This window comes from Apostichopus japonicus, chromosome 20 (genome assembly GCF_037975245.1).
Source record: "Apostichopus japonicus isolate 1M-3 chromosome 20, ASM3797524v1, whole genome shotgun sequence".
Classification (NCBI taxonomy): domain Eukaryota; kingdom Metazoa; phylum Echinodermata; class Holothuroidea; order Aspidochirotida; family Stichopodidae; genus Apostichopus; species Apostichopus japonicus.
The window spans coordinates 24561910-24586886 of record NC_092580.1 but is presented as its reverse complement, the minus strand read 5'-3'; the positions used below and the strand labels follow the sequence as shown (position 1 = coordinate 24586886).

The 24977-nt window shown below is 38.6% G+C and overlaps 1 protein-coding gene and 1 long non-coding RNA gene across 58 annotated transcripts in view; one reads left to right on the top strand and one right to left on the bottom strand.

Moving 5' to 3' along the window:
* The window catches only part of LOC139960844 (BRISC complex subunit Abraxas 2-like), a 29790-nt gene extending 19105 nt beyond the window's left edge, over window positions 1-10685 (top strand). For 16 of the 20 annotated variants that reach the window (XM_071959458.1, XM_071959455.1, XM_071959456.1 and 13 more), the window contains 4 exons: window positions 3314-3445; window positions 4689-4773; window positions 5807-5927; window positions 10036-10685. In XM_071959458.1, coding sequence (XP_071815559.1) covers window positions 3314-3445; window positions 4689-4773; window positions 5807-5927; window positions 10036-10229 — 532 coding nt within the window. In that variant the 3' untranslated portion in view covers window positions 10230-10685. Of the gene's footprint in view, window positions 1-3313; window positions 3446-4688; window positions 4774-4993; window positions 5113-5806; window positions 5960-7433; window positions 7493-10035 lie in introns of all 20 variants that reach the window. The other 4 variants (XR_011790610.1, XM_071959460.1, XR_011790611.1 and 1 more) reach the window with 4 other exon arrangements.
* A 10978-nt stretch (window positions 10686-21663) lies between these two features.
* LOC139961418 (uncharacterized) overlaps window positions 21664-24977 on the bottom strand; it is a 39864-nt gene continuing 36550 nt past the window's right edge. For 37 of the 38 annotated variants that reach the window (XR_011790844.1, XR_011790843.1, XR_011790862.1 and 34 more), the window contains 2 exons: window positions 24203-24281; window positions 21664-22460 (listed from right to left, as the gene is read on the bottom strand). This is a non-coding gene — a long non-coding RNA (uncharacterized lncRNA). Of the gene's footprint in view, window positions 22461-24202; window positions 24282-24489; window positions 24582-24977 lie in introns of all 38 variants that reach the window. The other variant, XR_011790878.1, reaches the window with a different exon arrangement.

Below are 24977 nucleotides of genomic sequence, written 5' to 3'. Positions count from 1 at the left end.
GATTGGCTCGTTTCTTTCATGACCTTTGAGTTGTGTGACTGTTGATCTGTTGAAGATTTTGTGTAGCTTGTTGGTCTGTGGGAATTGCTTGTCGATGAGTTTTAGGAAGTCTGCCGCAAAGTTGGTCTTTACGTTTTTGCTGTATGTGGGGTTGTACCATGTGATTTTTCTTGACCTGCGTTTCTTGTTCTGTTTGGTGTTTTTGTTTTCCTTGTTTTGGTATTTGATAGTATAGTTGTATCCAGCTGACCAGAGGACATGATTGTAATTGGGTGCTGCTTTCTTGAATGTGTCCTGGTTAGATGATAGACCAGAGACTGTTCTTTCGATGGCTGGTGGTATGTTCTTTATTATTGCGGGCGGGTGGTTCGATTGTTGGCTTATGTAGATTGGTTCGTTGTTTGGTTTTCTGTAGGGCTGTTACTCGCTGGTATTCTTGTTCAAAGTGACGTCAAGGAAGTTGACTGTTTTCAAGTTCGTTTGGACAGTGTTTTTTAGTCCACATGTATGAACGATCTTGATTAGGGCTTTTCCTATTCAGTCTGCTTTGCTGCCTGAGCATGACCTCATTACTGGTAGCCCATCGTCCCTGTATAGTCCCAAACCAGTGATATCAGGGATTTTCTCCAGTTGGTTCAAAATGAATAGTCCCACCAATTTACAAACTTCCGCTTTGTCAAATGCACCCATTGAGACGTGGAATTGGTTACCCGTGTCTCTCTTCTCTTTTGCCCTTGTGATCGTGAAGGAGAGATCGCCTTGCGTGCATGATAGTCTTGTATTCAGTATCACTGATTCTGGTGTATGCTTTGGCCCATGCTAGACATTTGTGTATGAGATCCTTGCTTATTGAAGGGTAAAAATCAACAATATCGAAGACCAGAAAGGTGAGACTGCTCTTTTCCTGTATATTTTTAATCCATTCCAGTACGCTTGTGGTATGTTTGCATTTATGTGGTCAAGCATGGCCTTTCTCACTCGTCCCATTTCAGGGTTTTTTTGTGTTTTATTAGCCTGCATTTCGTGTTATCGTGAAAAATTTCTTTGTGGTCCTTGATTGTCACGAAAGCCGTTTTGGGTCCAGTTTTATTTATTCGGTTACCTATTTTTAATTTGTCAGTTAGACTTGTGTATTCATTGTCTATTTCGGTGGCGGTGTTGCGGTCCGCATATTTTTATTTCTGAGATATGTTTACAGTTAGCAACCCACCATATTTGGCAGGGTCCATCTTGTACATGTTCCTGGTTTTGTCCGCCTCTACGAAGATTTCTTTAGAGGATGTGATGTTTTCTATTTCCTTCTTGAGGTTGGACAGGAACTTCTCCGTCACTTCCTTGAACTTAATATTCTTGACCATTTCCAGCATATCGGACTCGAATGAGACCAACTCCGGGATTTGTGGTGGGACGCATCTCGATTTTAGCCCGTACTGTATGCATCGGTGGTGGCGGTGTTGTCCTTGTCACGGCTGGTGTCACTCGTTTCCGCATCGGTGTCAGTGTCGGCCAGGATAAATAATGCTCTTCATCGCATCCCTTTATCAGCTTCTCTGTCATCTCTAGCAGTCTTTTCAAGTATTCTCTAGTTGATGGCAAAGGAATGTTCTTGCCCAAGTAGTTCATGTTGTATCGTTCCATACTAAGCTGTAAAAGCATGTACTGCTGTTAGTAAGTAGAGTGCTCAACCGAGGTTCATGAGCCAAACTATAAAATATAGCTAAAATACTATCAACTGTGAGAGGGCTTAATACCGAAGTAGAGCATGATATATATATATTGATATATATATATTGTAATAAACATTAAATTATTAAGAGTCCATTGCTAATCAGAGTTTCACTCTTGTGCAAGTAGTTGTACAGCAATCGTCAGGCGTACTGATCTGTAATAAAGTATGGAAAAGGAAAGGAAAGAGGAAAGGAAAGGAAAGGAAAGGAAAGGAAAGGAAAAGAAAAGGAAAGGAAAGGAAAGAGGAAAGAAAAAAAGGAAAGAAAGCTATTCCACGAACTACCATACATATATATATATATATATATATATATATATATATATTTATATATATATATATATATATATATATATATATTTATATATATATATATATATATATATATATATATATATATATATATATATATATACATATACATATATATATATATATTTATATATATATATATATATATATATATATATATACATATATATATATGTATATATATATGTATATATATATATATATATATATATATATATATATTTCTCAAGTTTAGAGGATAAATCTGTTCTTCGTCTGGACAAACATCATATTTCTTTACGCAGGTAGGCGTAGTCCCTCCATATATGATGGGCTGTAATTGTTGTACTCCCCAATCCTTACTCCTGTGAGTCCTGTCACTGTACCCATCCCAAATCCCTACCTTTCTCACCCCTCTGGAATCCATTTAACATTCAACTGTTAGACCACACTGCTACTACTGTAGTTGAACATTACGGTGGAGTAATTGCACACAAGCATAATCAAAACAGAATATTTTGGAAAACAAAAGTCGATAATAAGTAGTTTATTATATAAACAGTATCAGTAAATGGAGCAACAATAAGCTGTAACAGAAACCAACAGGGTAGGATGCAGAGATATTTATATATTGAAAGCTTTTATTTAATGCAGTTTGGTGCCTTGAATCAGCAATTGCAGTTTTTAACCTAAGTACCCAGTTTATTAATGTACTCTCATGAAGAATCCGGAGGGGTACAGCCACTATTTCGAGGGAGAGAATTAGAAATTGTCTTTGATTTTCATTGAGATAGCAGGGGCACTACGGCAACTTTTTTTTTTTAGTAGGAAAACAAGGCTATTTACATACACTTGTGAAAAGGCACCAAGGGGCATGGTTTTCAGAGTGAGAAAAAACATGTAGAATAGACAGAATTTTAAGAGCAACTTTTTTTTCAGTGGTTTTTTGAAAATGTACATCAAAACCTTAACATTTCCTGCAGCTGCTCAATATTTACTGGCTCTTGGCACAAATTTTGCTGGAGTTTTGGACAATCTTAGAGCCCTGACTTAGATGATAAAGCTGTAGGATGATCAAGAGGGCACCTAAGGCATTGAAAGGGTTAAAAGGCATACCGCAGTTGTTGGTATCAGTGATGGATGATTTTTAAGCTCATTACCGCAAGAGGTATTTTGCCATCCACCTGCTTCCTGACGTACATATTTTTACGTTCATTGAGTGAGTTTTGTTTGTTCTTCTTTCACCCTCTGTCTGTCTACATTGTTGGTCCTCTTTTCTTTCATCTTCCGCTGCAGTTTATACTCCCCACAAAAAGTGGCTATAGAAAATTTAGGAGATACAGCTCAGTCCGAGTACAAGCATGGCTCATCTCTGAACACGGAATCCAGTGGTAGCGATAGTTACAGGGACATTTTAACCAGTCATAAGTAAGTTTCACCCTCTAAACATGTTTTATTTTAAGCAAGGTTTTGTCAGCTGGCAACATATTATCTATGTTTTATTCTTTTGTAAAACAATTCAAAAATAAGAAACTGACTGGGAAAGTAAATGCAATGTATTGAGACAAGTTATTGGATAATCCCAAACTGAATGTTTACTTACCATAAATGTAACTTGTTGAAAAGTAACGCTGTGTCTTGGTAACGACATTTTATACTATCTCAAGTTGTAAAGGATTGGGAAGGTTAATAGAACTCGATTTGGGGTGGGGGTGAGTGGAGGAGGGGTGGGCGGCTAAAATAAGCTGCTTAAACAATATGATTTTTAAATTTACAATACAAACAGTTGACTGTACTGAAAACTGCACAGAGCATTTTAAAGTAGACCACTATCTATTTCTTGCTGTAAAGCAAAACTGTTTGTGACCTTGTGTTGAGTTTGTTTTGATCTCATCTCCCTTCATGTAATGAATAGGGAGATGAGATATTGTACTTCACCCCACATCAAAAATGTGAGTGTGTATGTGTATGTCTGCGTGCGTGATTGAGTGAGCAAAACTAAGTATGTCGCAAACTCCTCCTAGACCCCAAGTCCTGTCGAGTTCAAGCTTGGTGGGTGGGTGCCTGACCATGTTAACTCATGCCTGCGTGATTGATGACGTCAAAGAGGTCGAAGGTCAAGAAATCTAAAAATTAGTTTTTAGCCATTTTCTGCATGCCAACTTTGTTGGACAAAGGCATTAAACCACATTATATGTAGAGAATGAAGAGACAAGGTTTAAAACAAGACAGATTTAGCTGTTAAGGCTTGTAGTTAACAGATCAATTGAGTTAAAGTTAAAATTGGTCTAAATTGTGCAAAAGAGTGTGCCCTAGACTGTTAGTCCGATCAGGTTCAAACTTGGTGGGTAGGTGCCTGACCATGTACTGTAAACTTGATCTTTGGTGATTGTCTAAATGTCATAGGTGAAAGGTCAAATACCCAGAAAGTGTAGCCATTTTCTGCTTGTCAGCATGTTGGAAAAAGTCATTAAACCACAAATATGTTGACTATAATGAGACAAATTTTAAATTAGAACTTATGCAGTTATTTAGGGTCAAGGTCAAAGTTCATTGTAGATCCATTCCATCATAAAAGAGATGAGAACCATAGATTGCCATCTTGTCTTATGTTTTAATCATAATAGATGCTAAGATCCCATAACAAGGGAGTTTATTAGGCAAGTTTCAGGAGAGATATGATTGATAAAGATGGCTACCTTCAAGGTATGCAAGGAATTAAGATGACTAATGAAGCAATCCATGGCAGAATGAAGGTGAGATGACAAAACTATTAATTAACGGATCATTCAACTGTCAATTTGAGTATTGTTTCATTAGTTTAATGTACGTTTAAGTACTTTGTTCAAGGGCTGTCCTAACATGTTAGTGTTTAATATCATGAGATGCAAGGTTAAATTGCGACTAACATGCAACATCATGTAACATGTTGAAAATTTCAAGTTTCATTGCTTACACTACATTTCGTTTTAATAGAATGTTGAGTGAAACTACCCACTGCTGTAGGGGATGAAACATTTGGTGTTTAATCCACAAGCTCCAGCTCATTCATTGGGGCTTAAATTTCAACTCCTACCAAGATCCCAACGAAGAGAGTAAGTGACGTCTGCTCTGTAATGCGACAATAGCATAAGAGACGGTGGTATGAACAGACCTTATGGGGAAAAAGTTAACACGTCATTTAATGAAAGTGAAAATATTCCCCATCTTGGTGGGGTGGAATTCATTTCCCCTGTGGGTTGTATAACAAAAGAGAAATCTGTAAGCAACGATGATTATTAATGCATCTTTGCGTGATTGATTACTAATCCATCTTTGTGTGATTGATTATTAATCCATATTTGCATGATTGATTATTATACAAATATTGAATGGTTATGAGTGCAATAGTGCAAATATTTCATGAGTTGAAAGATGGAATGTTCCATTCAACAGGGCGCAGCAGAGTTGAATGGAACAAATTACATCTTTCAACGAATGAAATATTTGCACTATTGCACGAATGGAAACCATTCATTATTTGTTTTATACAACATATTATATTAAGATGGGTAAAATGCACTCATGCAACCGATTGTTTTGAACAGACAGGTTTCTCTGCTCTCTTACCATTGAAAAAGTGCTACCAAAAAAGTATAACTCATGGTTCTATTTCATGAAGTGGAATAGAGCGGATTTTGCATGCAATCAACAAGCAATTGACCAATCAAATGACCAGACTACAATTAGGTGTTGTATAATAATCCATATTTGCATGATTGATTATTAATCCATCTTCTTTCTGCGTAGAAGTTGAAGGACAGCGTAGTAAAATCAGAGGATTCCGTGAAGAGACTGTTAGCAGAGATCAAGATGCTAGGTCAAAGGGTCGTTCAATCTCATAAAGCCGTACAGAAGGAGGAAGAGCCAGGTACATTTTCAAGTTTCTTCCTTTTGGGTTTGGTACGTTGAGAGTACAAGATGGATATGATGCTTGCATTGTATAAAATTATTGGTAGCAGTATGCTGGAGACAATGGGTTGTAGGACTATTGTTTGCGAGCGGGTCACAGATATGGTCATGTGCGAAGAAAGTTGGAATGAATTTCAAAACTAACCAATGAGTCTGTCTTGTGTACAAAGATTTACATCGCTGCTAAATAAATCCAGCGCGTTTAGCAGGAGTGTCAAGCATAAATCAGGGACGTTTAAATTTGGTTAAAATGTTCTATTTATGGTAGTTCACAAGCGAGAATGTTACCTAACTTGTATGGAATTGATGCCAAGTTTTTGTATTGAATGAGTGCAGTTGTTAAATGTTTTGTCCCCGCCATCCCCACCCCACCCCCAGAAAGAAGTATCCCTAACCGTGATGGAATATCACTTAGTAATATTCAGTCTTACCGAAGGCGATGGAGTACAACAGAGTTGAGGAGAGTGGAATTTTCCGAAGGTTAAAGTGTCACTGTTCCAGGAATGATGCTAACTTTGTTAATTAAGGCGAGGATAACAGCTAGGTACTTGACTCCATAAAGAACTCGGACATGTGGGTGTACAGAACAGAAAAATATAGTGATACAATTACCGACTGAAACACCCCTTCATGAAATTACACCCTTCATATAAATCACAAATTCGGGAATACTAGAATTACAGCATTAGGAAATTCTAGAAATTAATTTTAGAAATCTCTTTTCACGTCTTCAAATGACAATTTCAATCCAAAAGTTCGGTAAGCTTCAGGTCGCTGTCACTGTTTCTCCATCTCCTGTCTTTTGGGCCACTTTCTCTTTAGGCCAGCACGTACCCCTTGTCTCTCTTGCTCCGCTGATGATTGTTGAGAACTGCAGGGTACAAAATACGTTAACTAGTATTTTGTCTAAATACATGCTCTGGAATTATCCCGAGGGTATTTGTAAGACGAACCCTAACCACAGTGAATTTGCCTGCAGATGTGAATTTCCCTTTGGGATATTGAAAACGCATAACACATAATAACATAAATAATTACATAAACCCACCACCAAGTCCTAAATAATCAAAAGGCTCCCAATTCTATAACGCCCCCACTAACTGCTCCAATACAACACTTACTATATGCATACTATCTCTACCCCTAGGGCAGCTTCAATGGCCAGGATTATTCTAGAACATAATCTATGTATCTAAAATATCATGCCATACCCCAAGACACAAGTCTCCTCTCTAAAGTGATCCCTGATTGCATTATCTTGTAACACATATAACTAAGTATTATTGACATATCCCCTAGGCTAGAGCCAAAGTTACCTAGGTCAGGATACAAACCCCCACAATAACAGTGACACTTCAATAAGCAATGAATAGAATAAATAATTCTAATACCTTGAAACATCATTCCCCACATAACAAGGATAAATAATGTGACTTACTTCACTGGGCTTTGACTTGCTCTCCAGGTACAGACTGGCGCCACGATACATCCACACAGAACCGGTTACTGGTCAAATTAACTCAGGTGGTGACAATAAATAATATATGTTTTTTTGCATATAAAATGTTGGCCTCGCAGGCTAAGCTTCAAGCATCTCAACAAGCCTGAATACAACTTAGTGCCCTCACAGGGTCTTCCCACAACAGCAATAATAACCACACACCACGCCCACAGAGGAGACACAGCCAGTCTTGTACAACTGTACCTTTCAAACCCTGGGAGTCAAGTGAGGAATATTCTCAAACTCTGAAATGAATGCATACCATGTACTGCTCAAAACAATACATAACACAAAACAAGACACAAACAAGACAAATATACAGGACACAAAGGGATAAAGCTACTACCTTCAAGGCAGGTTCAATCTAGCTTGTGCCATTCAGAGTCACTCAAGTGATACATAAGGCAATACAATAGGGACTAGTATCTGCTGTGACATAAAGAATACATCAAGTTTATTTACTTCGTCCTCAGATTTAGTTTAAAGTATTTTTTTTGGGTGAATATTGTAAGGATAACAAGCTTGTTCCTTTTTTCCTAGAACTGAATAAGTATTCACGCAAAGCAAATTGCTCTTTTTACCCATCATCAAAGAAGCTGTGCAGTTACTAGTGTATTGGAAACAATATTATACCTGCCATAAGTTTTGCCATATGCTACTGTGCATTATTTTTTGGGGGAGTGGGGGGGTTCCCTTAAATTGTATGTGCATTGTGTCACGTTTGTTTTGACAAATAAGGCTTTGTTCTGTGCAGTGATAATCTTTTCCTATAATCCCAGAGATATAAATATATTTAGAGGAAAATCTTGAAAAAGGTTGTAACAAACTTAACGCTGGGTCAGGCCAGATCTTTCTGGAAACCCTACACGTAATTAGACTAGGAGAGAATTGGTCTGGGAGGATGGGAGAGGGGGGGGGCGGGTTTTAGTGGAATATTTAGGAACATTGCAGTTATTGTGTGTTGTTCTCCATCTCAATTAAAGACCTGTTATTTATGTGTAATTAACACCTAGTTACTTAGTATTTTGCTGTTTGGATGCAGCCAGGGGTGGGACCTAGATTCCCCATCTCTTAGATTTTGTCTGTAACCCCACCAAAACACATATCCAGTACCACTAAACCCACTCCGAACTCTGTTGCTCCATTTACCCGAGCGAATCTTGCTATGAAATTGACTGACTTGCTACACAAGTGCAAAGATACTGGGCATTTTTTTTCCATTAACAGAAACTCTAGTGTTATCATCAATATAATGATAAACAAAATGGAGAAACTTTCAGCACATGTATTCAAAATAGTAAACACTTACTTATTGCCTCCACTCCACCCTCCAGTTTAATATTCTGGCTTTGCTTTCTTATTATGTGCAGATTTGAGATGTAGTACATTTCTCCATCCGTGTTATTGTCAGATAATGAAATGAGAATGAGAATTAATAAAATTGTAAAAGAAATGTTTCCTTCCTCGACAGCATGACTTCATATCCGTCACTTCTTCAGTATCTAACTAAATGAAAAATGTAGGCTGAATTTTAGACACAATAATGTGGTAGTCCACCAGAACAAGGTTAATTTGAGATTTTACACTCACACACTGCTGATCCAGTTCCAAGCTATTCACTGTTAAAATATGCTAAACCTCCGATATGTTCCTTTAAAGGCTAACTTGATGATGTTATCATCTCTTCTAGAACAGGCTTTAATGTTAATGTTAAGTTTTGTTAACCCATTGCTTTACATAAATTCTCACTCAACCAAAGCATGTTCCTTTAACTTGATATTAAAACAACAACACCCTTGCACCCATTGAAAGAAAATTAAACACCATCTATCCAAAAGTTGACAAATTTGTACTACCACTGTAAACATATCGTTTGAGACAGGTAAATATCTTTTTGTGATTTTGTGCTGGATCTGAGGAACTCAGCTAAATGGTTAAAGTATTAGACTAAATAGTCTTGTCACTCTAAACAGATGAACCTCGGCAAATTAATGGGTCGTTTCCTTACAAATTAAAAGTGGCATAAAAAATCCAGCCTGGTCTGATAGCGCTGTTTTTCAACCGTTCACAACAAATTAACTGAGGTTTGTTAAACTTTGTTTCTAAAGTCATCTTTTTTATGAATTTTTCCTTCATGTCTTTCCATTGTAATATAGCTTGTAAATCTATTGCAATCAAAAACTTTTACATTTTTTTTTTACATTTTATAATAATATTCTGTAACTACTGTAGTTGATACAACAATACTAGACATTTCACTAGTAGATGGGTTATTAATGAAAAAAATAATTGACATTTCTGACATTACATAAGTTAGGGAAATCATTAAATGTTCTTAGATCTCTGTCTGTGGCTCTGACTCCCTCCCACCAAGAAAGCGTTAATCCCCCACCCCCTCCTATCACCCAAAGCAATCCGTTTTTGCCCTTAAAATTATTGGCTATCGTTGACTCATTCGAGTCTTCAAATGTAACATGCATGATCTACACTTTATGCAGAGTTCTTACGTCTACATGGCTTGTGTATTCCTTCCTAGTAATTTTCTTTCATACTCTTTTATGGACAGAACCACCTATGGTGTCCACCATGGAACAGCTCCCAGAGAGACCTCCAGAAGACTTAAATTTGGAAGAGACTTGGGAAGATGACGAAACATCAGACAGAGACAATAAATTGGAATCCCAAGCCCCTGTAGCCGATTCAGATCCCTACTCTAGTCTCATTATGGACATGAAAGCCTCCATCTCACCTATGAGTTAAGTACAGTCTAACTCTTACCAGATCAGGAAAGGCTTACCAGACAATAACCTCCTGAAGGCAGAAGAAGACAGAAAAGTTTGTTCCAATTCTGGTAGCGACGTGCCGAACGCTTCATCAATCCAAAATGACAAGCTAATGGAAGTTTCCCCCGAAGGGATTAGAAATAGGACTAAAGTTAAAGAAGAATCGGAAAGTGATTCGATCCAGCTACCAAAAAGACCTGCCGGTCTCAAACTTTCAGGATCACAAACTTTTTGAGCCACCGATGTTGCAGCTTCTTAAAAGATATATTTATTATTATTATTTGTTTCATCACATAGTATTACAAGGTGAACAAGACAATAAAAGTACAAATAAGTAAAAAATGTAAAAGGAAGTCAACTAAGAAACCCTTTTGGGCTTAATCGAATAGAGTACTCCCTATCTATATGTACATATATATATGTAAATATTTATATATATATATATATATATATATATATATATATATATATATATATATAAATATATATATATATATATATATATATATAAATATATATATATATATATATATATATATATATATATATATAAACTGTATATATATATATACTGTATATATATATATATACTGTATATATATATATATGTATATATATATAAACTGTATATATATGTAAGCTTTTCTACTTCTTTTTTTTTTGTATCACCATGTGTGTAAATATTGAAGCACTAAGATATGCAGTATATTTTCCTTGAAATAGCAAGAGATATAATAGAGAACACTGTTATGGAAGCTGTACTTAAAACTCTTGAAAAAACTGCTCTCCTAAAATTTAAGGAATAGTTTGGCAGAATTTTTTTCTGTGGAAATCTATCTTTATTTCATGCATAGTCTTGATTACTTCTGCAATACCATAAGACCATCTCTGCCCTGCACCTAAAAATACTGGGGTTTTTTATTCTCTCTTGCATGTTTTCAAAAGTGCCCTTCTCAAGGGTATCGTGTTGAAAATTTTCTCATATTTACAGATGGAAATTATGAAGTTATGTCAATTGAGGTCATCAGCGGCCAAAATACAAAAACCTCCTAGTCTAGTTTAGTGAATATCTGTAGCATCGGTAAAATGTCATAATTAGGTGGTAGGTCCCCCTCACTGAGCATTTCACTTTGAGCAGTTCTGTTAAGAGGTCAAATGTAAATTGGAGTCATCAGCTGCCAAAAGCCTGAAATCATTGTCGACATCAAAATCAAAGCTGCGATTATCCTCATGCTCAGAAATGTACAAGAACTGAATGTTCTATGAAGAGGTCAAAGGTCACTTAGGGTCAAATTCTGACCACCTTGATCAGGCGCGTATCCAGGGGGGCGTTGGGGGCGTGCGTATCCAGGGGGGCGTTGGGGGCGTGCGCCCCCCCAGGTAAGAAATAGAGGCGAGAAAAAAAGAGAGAAGAAAAAAGGGAAAAAGAGGGGAAAGAAGGGGAGGAAGGAAGGGAAAAGAAAAAGAAGAAATAGAGGAAATGAAGAAAAGGAGGGAGTAGAAAAAAGGGCAAGCAACTGGGGAGAGAAAAAAGAACAGTGACGTAATTACAGGGCTGATCCCTATTATACACATAGGGTAGCCAGTGACGGATCGATGATTTGGAAGGGGTGTGTGCCTCACCCTACCCCTTACACCGACAACTCCATTTTGACGTTTTCATATTTCCTCTCTCACTAATATATATATATATATATATATATATATGTTGATACTAGATGAGACTAGTGGAACACTAGTAGTTGTAACTCGGAGTTTCACGCTTTGTAGCGATCTTCAGACAACTGGTAGCTTCAAGTTATGCTCCATGAATATATATATATATATATATTGAATTCTACCCCTCCATAACAAGAAGCCTACTGGAAAAGGCCTTAACCATGGCTAAGGATCACACCCACATCTCCAACCAAGACGTACAAATCATAATGCACTCCAGGAAGTCACTCCTTTTCGACAACGGCACACCCTGGATGAAGAAAGGACACAACGACCTCTTTGACGTCACAATGGGCAGCTACGATGGGGCCGAGGTTTGCGAGCTTGTAGGACTCTACATCCTAAACACACTAGCAAGAGAATATGGGAAGGAATACATCGGGCTATACAGGGACGACGGCCTAGCAGCCTTCAAAAACACCAACGGAAGTAAAGCAGACCGGATAAGAAAACACATGATCAGCTTATTCAAAGAACTGGGGCTCCACATCACCATCGATTGCAACCTGAAGATCACCAACTTCCTCGACGTAACATTCAACCTCAACACCGGAAAACACTACCCTTACAGGAAGCCCAACGACCACCCAGTGTACATCCACAGGAATTCCAACCACCCACCAAACATCATCAGGTCCCTGCCAGCCTCAATCAGCAGATGTATCTCCGCCATCTCCCACGACGAGGTGATCTTTAAGAAAGCCGCACCAGCCTACGAGGAAGCACTCAAGTCAAGTAATTACACCGAGGGTCTCTCATACATTGCCCACCAACCTACAAAGAACAACCGAAACAGAAAGCGCAACATCATCTGGTTCAACCCACCTTTTAGCAGCAACGTAGCCACGAACATAGGAGGCTCATTCCTGAAACTTATCAACAAACACTTCCCGAAGACATCGAAACTACACAAGATTTTCAACAGAAACACCGTGAAAGTCAGTTACAGTTGCATGCCCAACATCGCCAGCATCATCAAAGGACACAACAAACGTATAGCAGCCACCCACACATCGAAAGAAAAGGAAGCCTGCAACTGCCGAAAAAAGGACACATGTCCACTAAATGGAAACTGCCAGGCATCTAACATCATATACAAGGCCGAAGTGAAAACCATCGACAACTGCAAAACATACATCGGCCTAACAGAACCCCCCTTCAAGCTCAGATACGGTAACCACAAGATGTCGCTCAACCACGAAAAACACCAAAACGCAACGGAACTTTCGAAGCACATCTGGCAGCTGAAACAGAACAACCAGCCATTCACTATCAATTGGTCGATCGCCAGCAGAGCCAAAGCCTACAGCAACGAGTCGAAGCGGTGCAACCTCTGTCTCACTGAAAAACTCATCATTATCAACACAGACAAACGGACCCTCCTGAACAAACGCCCAGAGCTCATATCGAAGTGTCGCCACGAAAACAAGTTCTACATAAACAACTCCAGCCCAACCACCAAACACCGTCATGAGAACCACACACAACTAAGGAGCGAGCACCGAAGGAAGGCAAAAAACCCCAACAACAGATCGGACGCAAAAGAGAATACACCAACAGCCGAACACCGAAGAAAGTCTTACAAACCCACAAACAGAACGGACGCGAAAGAGAATACTCAGGCAGAACAATACACCAACAACCGCATAACCCCCGGTAATCCCGACGAGGATCCTATATATTCATGGAGCATAACGAATTGCGAGGTAAATGTTAAAACGGCTTGCCATACGTGCACTGACCTAAATGGAGTGTAGCCACTCCCGATTTTGCAATTTCCCAAGATCAGGCCCGAAAAATCCCAAGAAATACCAAGAACACTGTGCTGTATGGATTTCTAGCAATATCCAGCGATATCTAGGGATGAATATCCCAAGATCTTACCTAAACTGAAGGCAGATAGAGAATCGAAACCTTCAGTGTTAGAACTTGAAACTGTGCGTCTTTCGAAATGAAAAGAATGTGGGGAATTGCACAATAAACAAATCAGAGTTATTTATTTCAGTCTCATTTCAATTATTCGAATTTGTTAAGCAGACATCACATCACATAAGTGAGCATGAAAATGGCGTTCCAGGATGAACAGCCTTCAAACCATGGGCGCAGATCCTGGTGCGGACAGCGGGACGCGTCCCCATCAACTTTTCAGTAGTGGGGACATGATATACCGTGTCCCCACCAATTTGTCTTGACCAATAGCTGCATTTCAAGTTCTCCTGTATTGAACTTTGGCACAGTTAGACCAGCCCAGCCCCCCGGTTCCTACGCACTTGCTAACCACTGCGTCACAGCAACTGTTGAGAAATAATGCTAATTTTTTCTTCAAAATGGAACGGAGGGAGATGTTCAAAATGCTGTACTTGTAAACAGGATAACTCGACACGTGCACCTTTATTGAACTTCATATTTCAAATGGTCTTAAAATTGGCATTATTTTCAGTGATTCATACTACATGGCTCTAGGTTTGGCAGTAACTTGTGAAAATGTTTCATAGTGAAAATAAAACAATGTCATGTAACTCATTAATTATTAAAGGGGTGGCAGAGCTGCTTTTCTTGCTCAAATTGATCAAAGAATATGTCCATGTGCTCATACATAGAGCATCTGTATGTCTTTATTTCACATAGGAAGACTGTTCTCTCTGGGTATTGAAACATTTTGGAATATATAAATTCTACATTTTTGAGTCCTTAAAAAGATCTTAATTCTTTTGATTGCCTTGTTGCTAAAGTAATGGTCAAGGCAACGTTTCCTGAATCTGCATAGCTCATGTCGCGGAGCGGTTGAAAACTATTAATATACAACAACCAATTAAAACAACAGTATCAGGCAGTATTTTATCACCCTCCGTTACATTTTTGAAGAAAAAATTACGATTAAAACATTGAACACTTCTATCGCTTAGCATACAATGTCCGAGGAAACAACACCGTGAAACTGGAGAACATTTATGAATAAGAAAGGTTTGATTTGACTGCTTTGAAATAACGTATGACTGGCAAGATGCGTCGAGCGCTCTCTATCGGCCTCTTTTTTTGGTCAGTTTGCAACTTCAGAGGAACAATAGAAACCCGAAAAAATTTTAAAACGAACAAAGGATTTACAAACCTTTGTTCTGCCTAAAAGATAAGCAGAATGAAAATAAAATAAAACTGTTAGCAAACTGCTTATCCAATAAAGAGCCTATCTAATAGAATGTGTAAAAGTTTCGATCCTAGCAGGATCTTCAGAGGCTAAAAATATAAGATGAGCAGAAAGTTTGGTTTATTGTAGATTTGTGTGCGCGGAATTAGCCCGATTGATACGGGGAAAGGTGATTAATTTGCTCTAGGTGGGTTATGGTGCGGTTATCTATAATTCTTTCGAAAATCTTACCTAAGGCTGGGAGGAGAGTAACTGGTCGATAGTTTTGAATTTTGGTGCGGTCTTTACTTAGTTTCGGTATTAAAATCTTTTTGGCGGATTTCCATGGGGTTGGGAAATAACCCAGTGTAAGGAGTTCGTTAAATAGTTGGAAAATATGAGAGTTAATGAATATCGGAGGAGTTTTTAGGCATTTGGTCATTTATGTTGTCAGGACCAGTGGAGGATGCATGCTTTAGTGGCACTATACCAATTGTTTATATCTATTTTATTGAGCAGAGGGATGTTTTTGTTGAGACATCCTAATGGGTTGGTGTTAAAGCTGGTTGCATTACTGATAATTGTACGGTCTATTTCGTGTTTACACCTGATATCGTATGGGGGGCCATCGTAGATATTGAATATACTTTTAAAGTACGATTCAATTTAGCTTTATTTGGTCTTGAGTTTTTGTGATGAGGTTAGCTACGTTATCTCTAAGGCCTTGGTCTGTTTTACCTCTGTTTGGTGTTGTAATGGGGTTAATGATTTTTTTTTTTAATTTTCCAAAAGTGTTACGGGTTTTTATCATTAATGATTAAATCGCAGTTGTTCTGGACGCGGTTTTGTTCATCCGCCAATATTTGTCTGTTTATTGCTATTTAAGTTGGTTAATTTGGGTTTTTAGAGTTGGGTCTCGGGAGATGATATAAGTTCTACGTAGGCGACGTCTGAGTTTCATAAGTGTAAGAATATTCTTATTTAATTTTCGTTTTCTGTTTTGTTTTTAAGGGACAGTGTCTTTTGAAAGTATAGAAGATATGATGTGCAACGCTGTCACAGTAATTGGCGATGTAATTAAGCTCGTTGTTTTGGTTGTTGTATTTTGGGAGTCTGTTTTATTGTAATTATACGTCAATTCGTTATTTGGTATGCAGTTGAGGTTTATGTCTAGCTCAAAAACGTGTGGAAAATGGTCACTGATTTAGTCATCTGCTAAGATTTGTATCGAATGTGTTTTAGTTGCGAGGTGATTTGAGGTTATATGGGTAGTCAAGTAGTTCTGTAATATTGTTTATTGGGTTCATCCTAGGTTTGGTATTTTGGTTAATTATCGTTAAGTTGTATTTATCACATATTTCTAAGAGAGACTTGCCTTTTTCAGAAAAAATAATGTGGTGGGCATTTACTAGGAGTTTTTTTTTTTTTTTTTATTAGAACATTTTTTTTTTATTATATCGGTGGATATGGGCTCATTTGGGGGACTATAATCATACCACGAAAGTGTCCATTAGCTATAGGTTGCATTGGGGGTGTGTTATTCTTGCGTCAAATGGCGTACCATGGAAGGGGGAGGGGGGTTGGGTGGTCTATCTGGCAGTGGCGGAGCGTCCGTACAGTCAGGGGGCGGATGCCCCCTGACGGACTCAAATGGACTGCTGCGCCCTTTTCAGCTTTTTACCACTTTTTATTTATATGCGATTATTGACGTTTTTAATGCGCTCTCATCTACCTATTGACATTTGTTTTGGCGATGACACCTATTTATTCTTCATTTATCTGCATATTAGCAAGGCCCGGAAAGGGTCATTTCCGGCGATCTAGGAGCATCTTTATTCAAAAATTTCTCTACGCTCCGCGCCAACCCGTGGTGGCGCTCCGCTTAGATAGTGTCGAAAGCGCCCCTACAGACCATCCTCGCCCCCCTCGACCAATACCCCTAGCTCAGACACTGCAAAAGACCCGATAGAAATACGTATTCTTTATAAGTGCACAATTTTGAAAAACCCCTCTTTTCAGCCCCCTCTCTTGTCCTCTCTGAAACACCCATCAACATTGAAATAAGACGTGGAGTAGAAGACACCCTTGTCTTTGTTATACACAAATTTCGTGTAATTATCTGACCGGGAAAGTCTTGTTGTTTATAGGCCTATGATTTCTACAGTTTTTCATAAATCATATATCAGGTTTTTTTGCCCCCCCTCCCGCACGCCCCCACACAACACCCAATTCCAAAATAAACTTCAGATTCGTAATCAGCGTGTCGCGAACTACCAGAAAAGATACACATTTATCGCCTTTGCGACAAAAAGTTTTTTTTTCACCTAAAAAACCGTAAGGGGTACGTACCTCTTGCAGTTTTTTGCCAAAATTGACCCATTTATTCATAAATGTCAAGATGAAACTCAAGATGACAAACAAAGGTTTGATTTGACTGCTTTGAAATCACGTATCACTGGCAACTTGCGTCGAACACCCTCTTATGACACTTATTTCGCTCAGTTTGCAACTTCAGAGGAACAATAGAAAACCGAAAAACTTTTAGGGACAACAAAAGGTTTTATAACCTTTGTTCGTCGTAAAAGTTTTTCGGTCTTTTCCTTGAGGTGAAAAAAAAAAAATTGTCGCAAAAGCGATAAATGTGTATCTTTTCTGGTAGTTCGTGACACGCTGATTACGAATCTGAAGTTTATTTTGGAATTAGGTGCTGCATTGGGGCGTGGGGCAAAAAAACCTGATTTGCAGTTTTGCCAAAACTGACCAAAAATCGATCCAAAATCGATTTCGCCCAAATGACGTAGCAGGGGGTAACCGATGCTCAGGAGCCCAAATTTGCAACTCCCAGGTCCATATCTGCTTCCGTGCGGGAGATACGTGGTCTCAAAGGAATCTGCATAGCCCTCCAAAAGATTTTAGTGATAAGATCCAAAGTACTATTTTTGATTTATTTCGAACGGGAAAACTGATAAAGTAAGGAAAATTACTATGTATAACCCCATTGAAAAGGGGGGTTTAAAAAAATATATGTTCACAGCTTTGTTGGTGCTCTCAAAACCTCTTGGGTCAAGCGTTATTGTAATAATGCCAACAAGGGGTATTGGAAGCTCTTTTATTTCATTCCTCTCTGTCGCCGTCCGGTAAAGAGTTGATTTTTAATTATAATTTTCATGACCAGGATATTTCCTGAATTTAAAAATACCTTCATTGGACAAATTTGTTTGGTTTTGAGTAAGCTTAGCTACCTTTAAGAAACCATCGGAAATTGGGTGTACAAATCCCTAATAATTTTATTAGAATTGATAATACCATTGTTTATGACAAAAAGCTTTTACGACGCCGGTTTACTGTTTGTTAGGGATATGTTTTTGCTAGATGGGAAGCAATTGTCCAAATAATGCTTTTCTGACCAGTCTTCTACATTGTTAAGCTATTGTATGCTTTATAGAAGATTTCCTTTCACATTGTATATTTGCACGTGAAAAAAAAACAAAATAAATCAAATCAAATAACTAATAATTATTTCTAAACAGTTACTGTGGTTAGTGTTATGTACTTAGAAAGTAAGACAAACTCTCTGTCTAGAATTCAACTCCCAGAGGATGTATTGTTTTGGTATTTCTTTTCCTCATTTTGAAGTTAAAATATTAGAAAAGTCTATCATTTCTCAATTAACAGTTACTGTGGCGAAGTTGTTATGTTGTATAAATTTGCATATTTATTATTGTTTTGTACAATGAAATTGTCAATAAACTGAAAAAAATGAGACATACTCCTTGTCTTGAATTCAAACACCAGAGGATGCATTTGATTTTCTATTTATTTGCCTTCTAATGTTGTGAAGATTAAATATTAGAAACGAGTATTAATTCTCAACAGTTCTCGTGGCGCAGTTGGTAGTGCTCTGGACTGGAGAGACAGACAAACTCCATGTCTCCGGTTCGAATCCCAGACAGAGCATTTTATATTTTTGCTCTTTTACTGATTCCATTCTGGACTTTGAAGTTTAAATATTAGAAACGAGCATTAATTCTCAACAGTTCTAGTGGCGCAGTTGGTAGTGCTCTGGACTGGAGAGACAGACAAACTCCATGTCTCCGGTTCGAATCCCAGACAGAGCATTTTATATTTTTTGCTCTTTTACTGATTCCATTCTGGACTTTGAAGTTTAAATATTAGAAACGATCATTAATTCTCAACAGTTCGCGTGGCGCAGTTGGTAGTGCTCTGGACTGGAGAGACAGACAAACTCCATGTCTCTGGTTCGAACCCAAGACAGAGCATTTTATATTTTGCTCTTTTACTGATTTCATTCTGGACTATGAAGTTTAAATATTAGAAACGAGCATTAATTCTCAACAGTTCTAGTGGCGCAGTTGGTAGTGCTCTGGACTGGAGAGACAGACTAACTCCATGTCTCCGGTTCGAAGCCCAGACAGAGCATTATATAGTTTTGCTCTTTTACTGATTCCATTCTGGACTTTGAAGTCTAAATATTAGAAACGAGTATTAATTCTCAACAGTTCTAGTGGCGCAGTTGGTAGTGCTCTGGACTGGAGAGACAGACTAACTCCATGTCTCTGGTTCGAACCCCAGACAGAGCATTTTATATTTTTGCTCTTTTACCGATTCCATTCTGGACTTTGAAGTTTAAATATTAGAAACGAGCCTTAATTCTCAACAGTTCTAGTGGCGCAGTTGGTAGTGCTCTGGACTGGAGAGACAGACAAACTCCATGTCTCTGGTTCGAACCCCAGACAGAGCATTTTATATTTTTGCTCTTTTACTGATTCCATTCTGGACTCTGAAGTTTAAATATTAGAAACGAGCCTTAATTCTCAACAGTTCTAGTGGCGCAGTTGGTAGTGCTCTGGACCGGAGAGACAGACAAACTCCATGTCTCCGGTTCGATTCCCAGACAGAGCATCATGTCTGCGGTTCATGTCCAGACAGAGCCTTTTACTTTTCTACCCTCTGGAGGGAGTGGAAGTATAAATATAAGAAACGAAGTTTCTCCATCGGGAACCGAAATGGTGTAATTGGTTATTCCATCTTTCAGTAAGCGATTGGTTTGGATTGCATCGGTTCAAGTCCCAGGTGAGAATTTGCAAAAGGAGTTCTGACAGGTGGGTAAGGTGAATCCCGAAGGTGGGCGGCCCCCTCCCCCTGACAGGTGGGTAAGGTGAGTACCGAGGTGAGAAGGTGAGAGGGGGTGAAGGTGTGGACAAGTTGATGTCGCCACCCCCCTCCCTGACAAGGTAAAGGCGCGGACAAGTGGAGCTCGCCGCCCCCCCCCACCCTGACAAGGTTCACGCGCAGACAAGTGGAGTCAGCCGCCACCCCTCCCCCCTGACTAGCTAATCGGTAGTCGAGGGGAGGAGTAGTGGAGAAACTGTTTTGTAAAATGTTTTATTAAAACGTCAAAAAAGTCCAAACAGCAGGATCTTTAAATATTTGTAAAGCTTTAGAAACCAGAGACCCACCTAATGGTCTACTGGTAAAGGCTTTTGCTTTTGCATCTCAAGGTCCCTGGCTCAAACTCAACCTCTGCTTTTCCTTTTACAATACTCATGTCAAAGAAAAGAAAAGAAAAGAAAAGAAAAAAAAAAGAGAGTGCTACTTTGAAATAACTTCTTTTTTTTAATGATAAAATCAGTTCATGGACAGGATATACCTTCATCCCTCCCACCACAGTAAATACCCTTCAACTACCTCTCCAGAAACAGGTTATCCCTCATCAAATTATTATGCAAATACTAATCAAAACATGCAATACATATTTCATAAACATTCTTAGTGATACCTGCATCTACTATTGAGATGGTTGGGTGACAACAGACAGTTATTTTCTATAATGTTTCTATTATTTATAATATCAGCCTGGAGGGCAGTTATTTAATGATACTAAGCAGTCACATGTACATATGGGATAAGCCTATGGCCTTTTTACTTCACACCAGGTGGCTATCCAATTCACACCAGTACATTCTTTTTGGACACTTTTTTTTTAAACATTTGGTAGACCATTTCAACATGAGGGGAAAAAGAATTGATTTCTCCTAGCTAAAAATAATATCCCCATCTTACTTTAGCCAGACAGGGCTTGAATCCATAGGTTTGCTTGACGACAAGTTCCCAACAAAAAGGAGTTGGCCTTCCATGGCTGATTGATTATTCAGTTTACAATACCATGGCACCCCCGCTACCATCAATAAAATTTTCTTTAACTTTCATTTATTAACTAAACCTGATTTTGAATTAATTTTAGATAACTTAATTTTTACATTTTTTGCCCTCCAGTTTGAAAAAGGAAACGATACTACCATAGCACAAAGAACATATATGTGGAAAGGTTGCTCCCTTTCATTGCTGTCTCAATCACACCCCCCCCCCCCCGCTCCGACTACCACACCCCAAATTATATACACGAAGAGTGCATTATTGAAAGTTTCTTTAAATATAGCCTTTTCATGCAGTAAACCTGTGCTGCTGCAAACTGAAAATTCAATTCAAAGATTCTCCCTCTTCACTTTCAATACTTTCATTTCTCCTTCTCTATCCTTCGCCTCACCACCCCCCCCCCCCCACCCCTGGTCCTTCCAACTATCATCCATAACTCCTGCCAATATCAAATTCAGTCACCTTAACATCCCCCCATAAAGTGTCAGTCAGTCAAGCACCACAATGTTTGTAGACCAAGAAATCAACACCTGAAACCCATTTTTAAAACTTTATAGCCCCATCAAATAAAGATGCTGTTTTTTTCTTCTTTTTCTATAAACAAGATAAACACACAAACACCAAATCCAAAATATATAAACTTCCAATTCCCATTTTGAATATTCTTCAAATTTTGTTTGCCAAGCCACGTTAGAAAAGTGAGTGTTATTCTTTTTGGCCTTCCCCCATCTTTGTGTTTGCATCGCAACAAGGTGCAAATAAAAACTTAAATAAAAGATGATTACATCATACAGGAGAAGAGTGAGAGCCCTCCCAAATACTACCGGCTTATGTATACAAAAGACCTTTTTTCCGAAATCCTTTTTCCGACACCGTGGCAAATCGAGAGTTACTTTTCACCCCCGCTCCACCATCCACGCAGGAACCCACCCAGACCCCACTGCGGGGACGATTTATTCTGTTCCAGTTTCTTGTCCAAGGAGGGTAACTCTATATGGTTCAGAGCTATGTCAAAGAAGAGCGGTTTGCACGGTGACGGCTTAAAGTCCAGTGGAAATGTGGTGAAGTTGGGCTTGGCGGCCAGGTCCGGCTAGTTGGCGTCGTACCAGTCATGCCATTGCGTCAGCGGTCGATTGTCCTTCAGACCGAGTTGCGCCATTCCTTTGCTGATGGAAGGTTCATTGGAATCTGAACAATAAACGCAGAGAGGTTCTTGGTAAGCCATGGTTTTTTTTTAAAGTATTCTTGGGTGGAGGGTATTTTCTATGGGTGAGGATAATCTGGAGGGTGGGGGAAGTCAGTTCAATTAACTGTGAGAAACGTCATTGAATTAGGAACCACCTAAGGCCTATTCTCATCTTTGTAGTAAGTTTGTCACCTTGAGCTACGTGACAGTTCATAAGTAGGGGGGGTATATTCGAGTGGAATTTGGGATTCGAATCCCTGAATAGAGAAAGTTTACAAAAACTTGTTAATGTGCAGTTATTTTTTTGTTATTGCTGTCACAAACAGAAATGGATACCCACTTTTTATTATTTGTAGATGACAGAGACTGGTTCAATCGCAGTCTACAAGGCCATATAAACTCTTTATATTTTGGCTTTCAATTTCTTTATTCTGACAAATTTCGATAGTACAAAAAACGGCAGTTTTGATCGGGCTTTTGATACTTCCTTGTGATCCCTGGACATCATACATTCAGCTACAAGCAAAAATAACTGTTGTCTGTCCTGTCCACCACAATAATCCTATTGTAATATTTTCAGACCCTAAGGCCTTGGTTTTCAACCTTTTTTCGATCACGAGCCCAATTCGTCTTCCGAGCCGTCCTCGCGAGCCCATACCCTACCCTGCAAAGTTATCAACTTCATAAAATCAATTTCACAGCGTTTATTAGTGTATTCTTGACACAAGTGACCCGGGGACTCAATCAGAGCTATGTATGTTCCTCCGTGATCAGATGACAGGTACTTCCCAATTAGAGCCTATCTCAAAGATTTCTTGCAACCCTCAATGGTACAAGGCAATGGTACAAAGCAAGGCTTCCACACATCATAACCTTGGTAAATACGTAGTGTGCAGTGGTTGGTGGGAGTCACCGAATTCTCTTATACTAGTCTTATAGGGTTAGGGTTGAGTAAATTTTACCCGTTGTACAAGGTTTCATCGAAGAGGCTTCCTAAGAAACATCATCATGTGCCTTCGCCACCAGCCCCCAAAAATGCCACAATTTTTAATCATTACTGGGGCAATGCTCGCGAGCCCACAAAATCGGCTTCGCGGGCCCATTTGGGCCCGCGAGCCCAAGGTTGAAAACCACGGCCCTAAGGGCTAATAGGTCTCTTCCTCCCCCCCCCCAAAAAAAAAAGGTGTGAAAAGGGACGGTGCTGCTTCCAACCGAATGAATCTTTTCACTCATTGTTTAACCAAAGAGAAAAATTTGGGAAAGAAAACAACAGATTATTAATATAAAGGCCATATTTCTCTGAATCATTGTCTATGCTCTGATGGAATACATTTGTTCCAGTAGCAGGGTTCAATTCCCAGGTTCCAAATGGACACGGCAGTTTAATCTGCATTTTCCTGACGATCAGACCCAAAAGAGAACATCGATATGTCTCTCCACCGTTATCCCAAAGAAGAACCCTTTCAGAAACTCAAGGGTACTAAAGGGATTTCTTCCTTTTAAATTAGCCAGGGTCCTACACAAAATTAACAGGGTAGTAACATGATGGTCTCTGCCTGATTCCCCTCCCCCCACCCAATTTCTTTTCTTAATTTTTGGTATTCATCCTTTCATATATAGTCCATCTTGCATTTTGCCTGTTGAAAAACAAGAATCCTTAATCTTCATCCAAAGCAGCAAAAAGTTTCTTTCCAAACACAGTAAATTGAATATTATTATGATTATTATTATATTAAGTACATACCTAGAATGGAGGCCACCTGAGCAGAGTACTTCAAGCCGTTGATATCTTGTGCAAGAGTCTCCAATTCCTCTACCTCCACCTATTGATTAAATGAAACCAAAATCTAATCATGATGTCATCCACATTAAGTTTTTAGGGAGTGTCACTACCCGACAAGCCCTATAGGGTTTTCTAGTACACTTCCTTTCACAAGTTTTGTTTCTTATCTCTTTCTATGTCATATGTCATACTTATGTTAAAATAGAACAAAAACCAATAAATGAAATGAAATAAATGAAATTAGTTACCTTTTTTTTTAATTCGAGTAAAAGTTTTGTTTTTGTTGTTGTTGATATCAAAACAAAAGGAGTTTAACCCCTGGTCGACCTGGCGAGAGGTCCTACGGAGGATAATAAGTTTGTTTTTATAGAATAGACATTTTTTTTTTCTTGGAGAGGTTGTCTATGTTCAGTCAGGGAATTGCTGGTAAATAAAGTCTTATATATTCACATAGGACAGGATAGCCATAATCATACCCGAGGTCAGAGTCGAAGAGTCAATTAGGGAGGGATTTCTAAAGGAGAGGAATTTTTTAAGTACTGAGAATTGTGGAGACGGAGTGGTTTCTATTGTGTGGTTTCTATTGTTTGGTAACAATATAATCTGTATTTATAAGTATACTTGGGCCTAGACCCATTTAGGAAAGGATTTTTTTAATGGAATGAGACTTTAAGTAGTAACAATTGTGAATACAGAAAGGGTTTGGTTTTTGGGTAGTGAGTTGTTGCGACTTTGT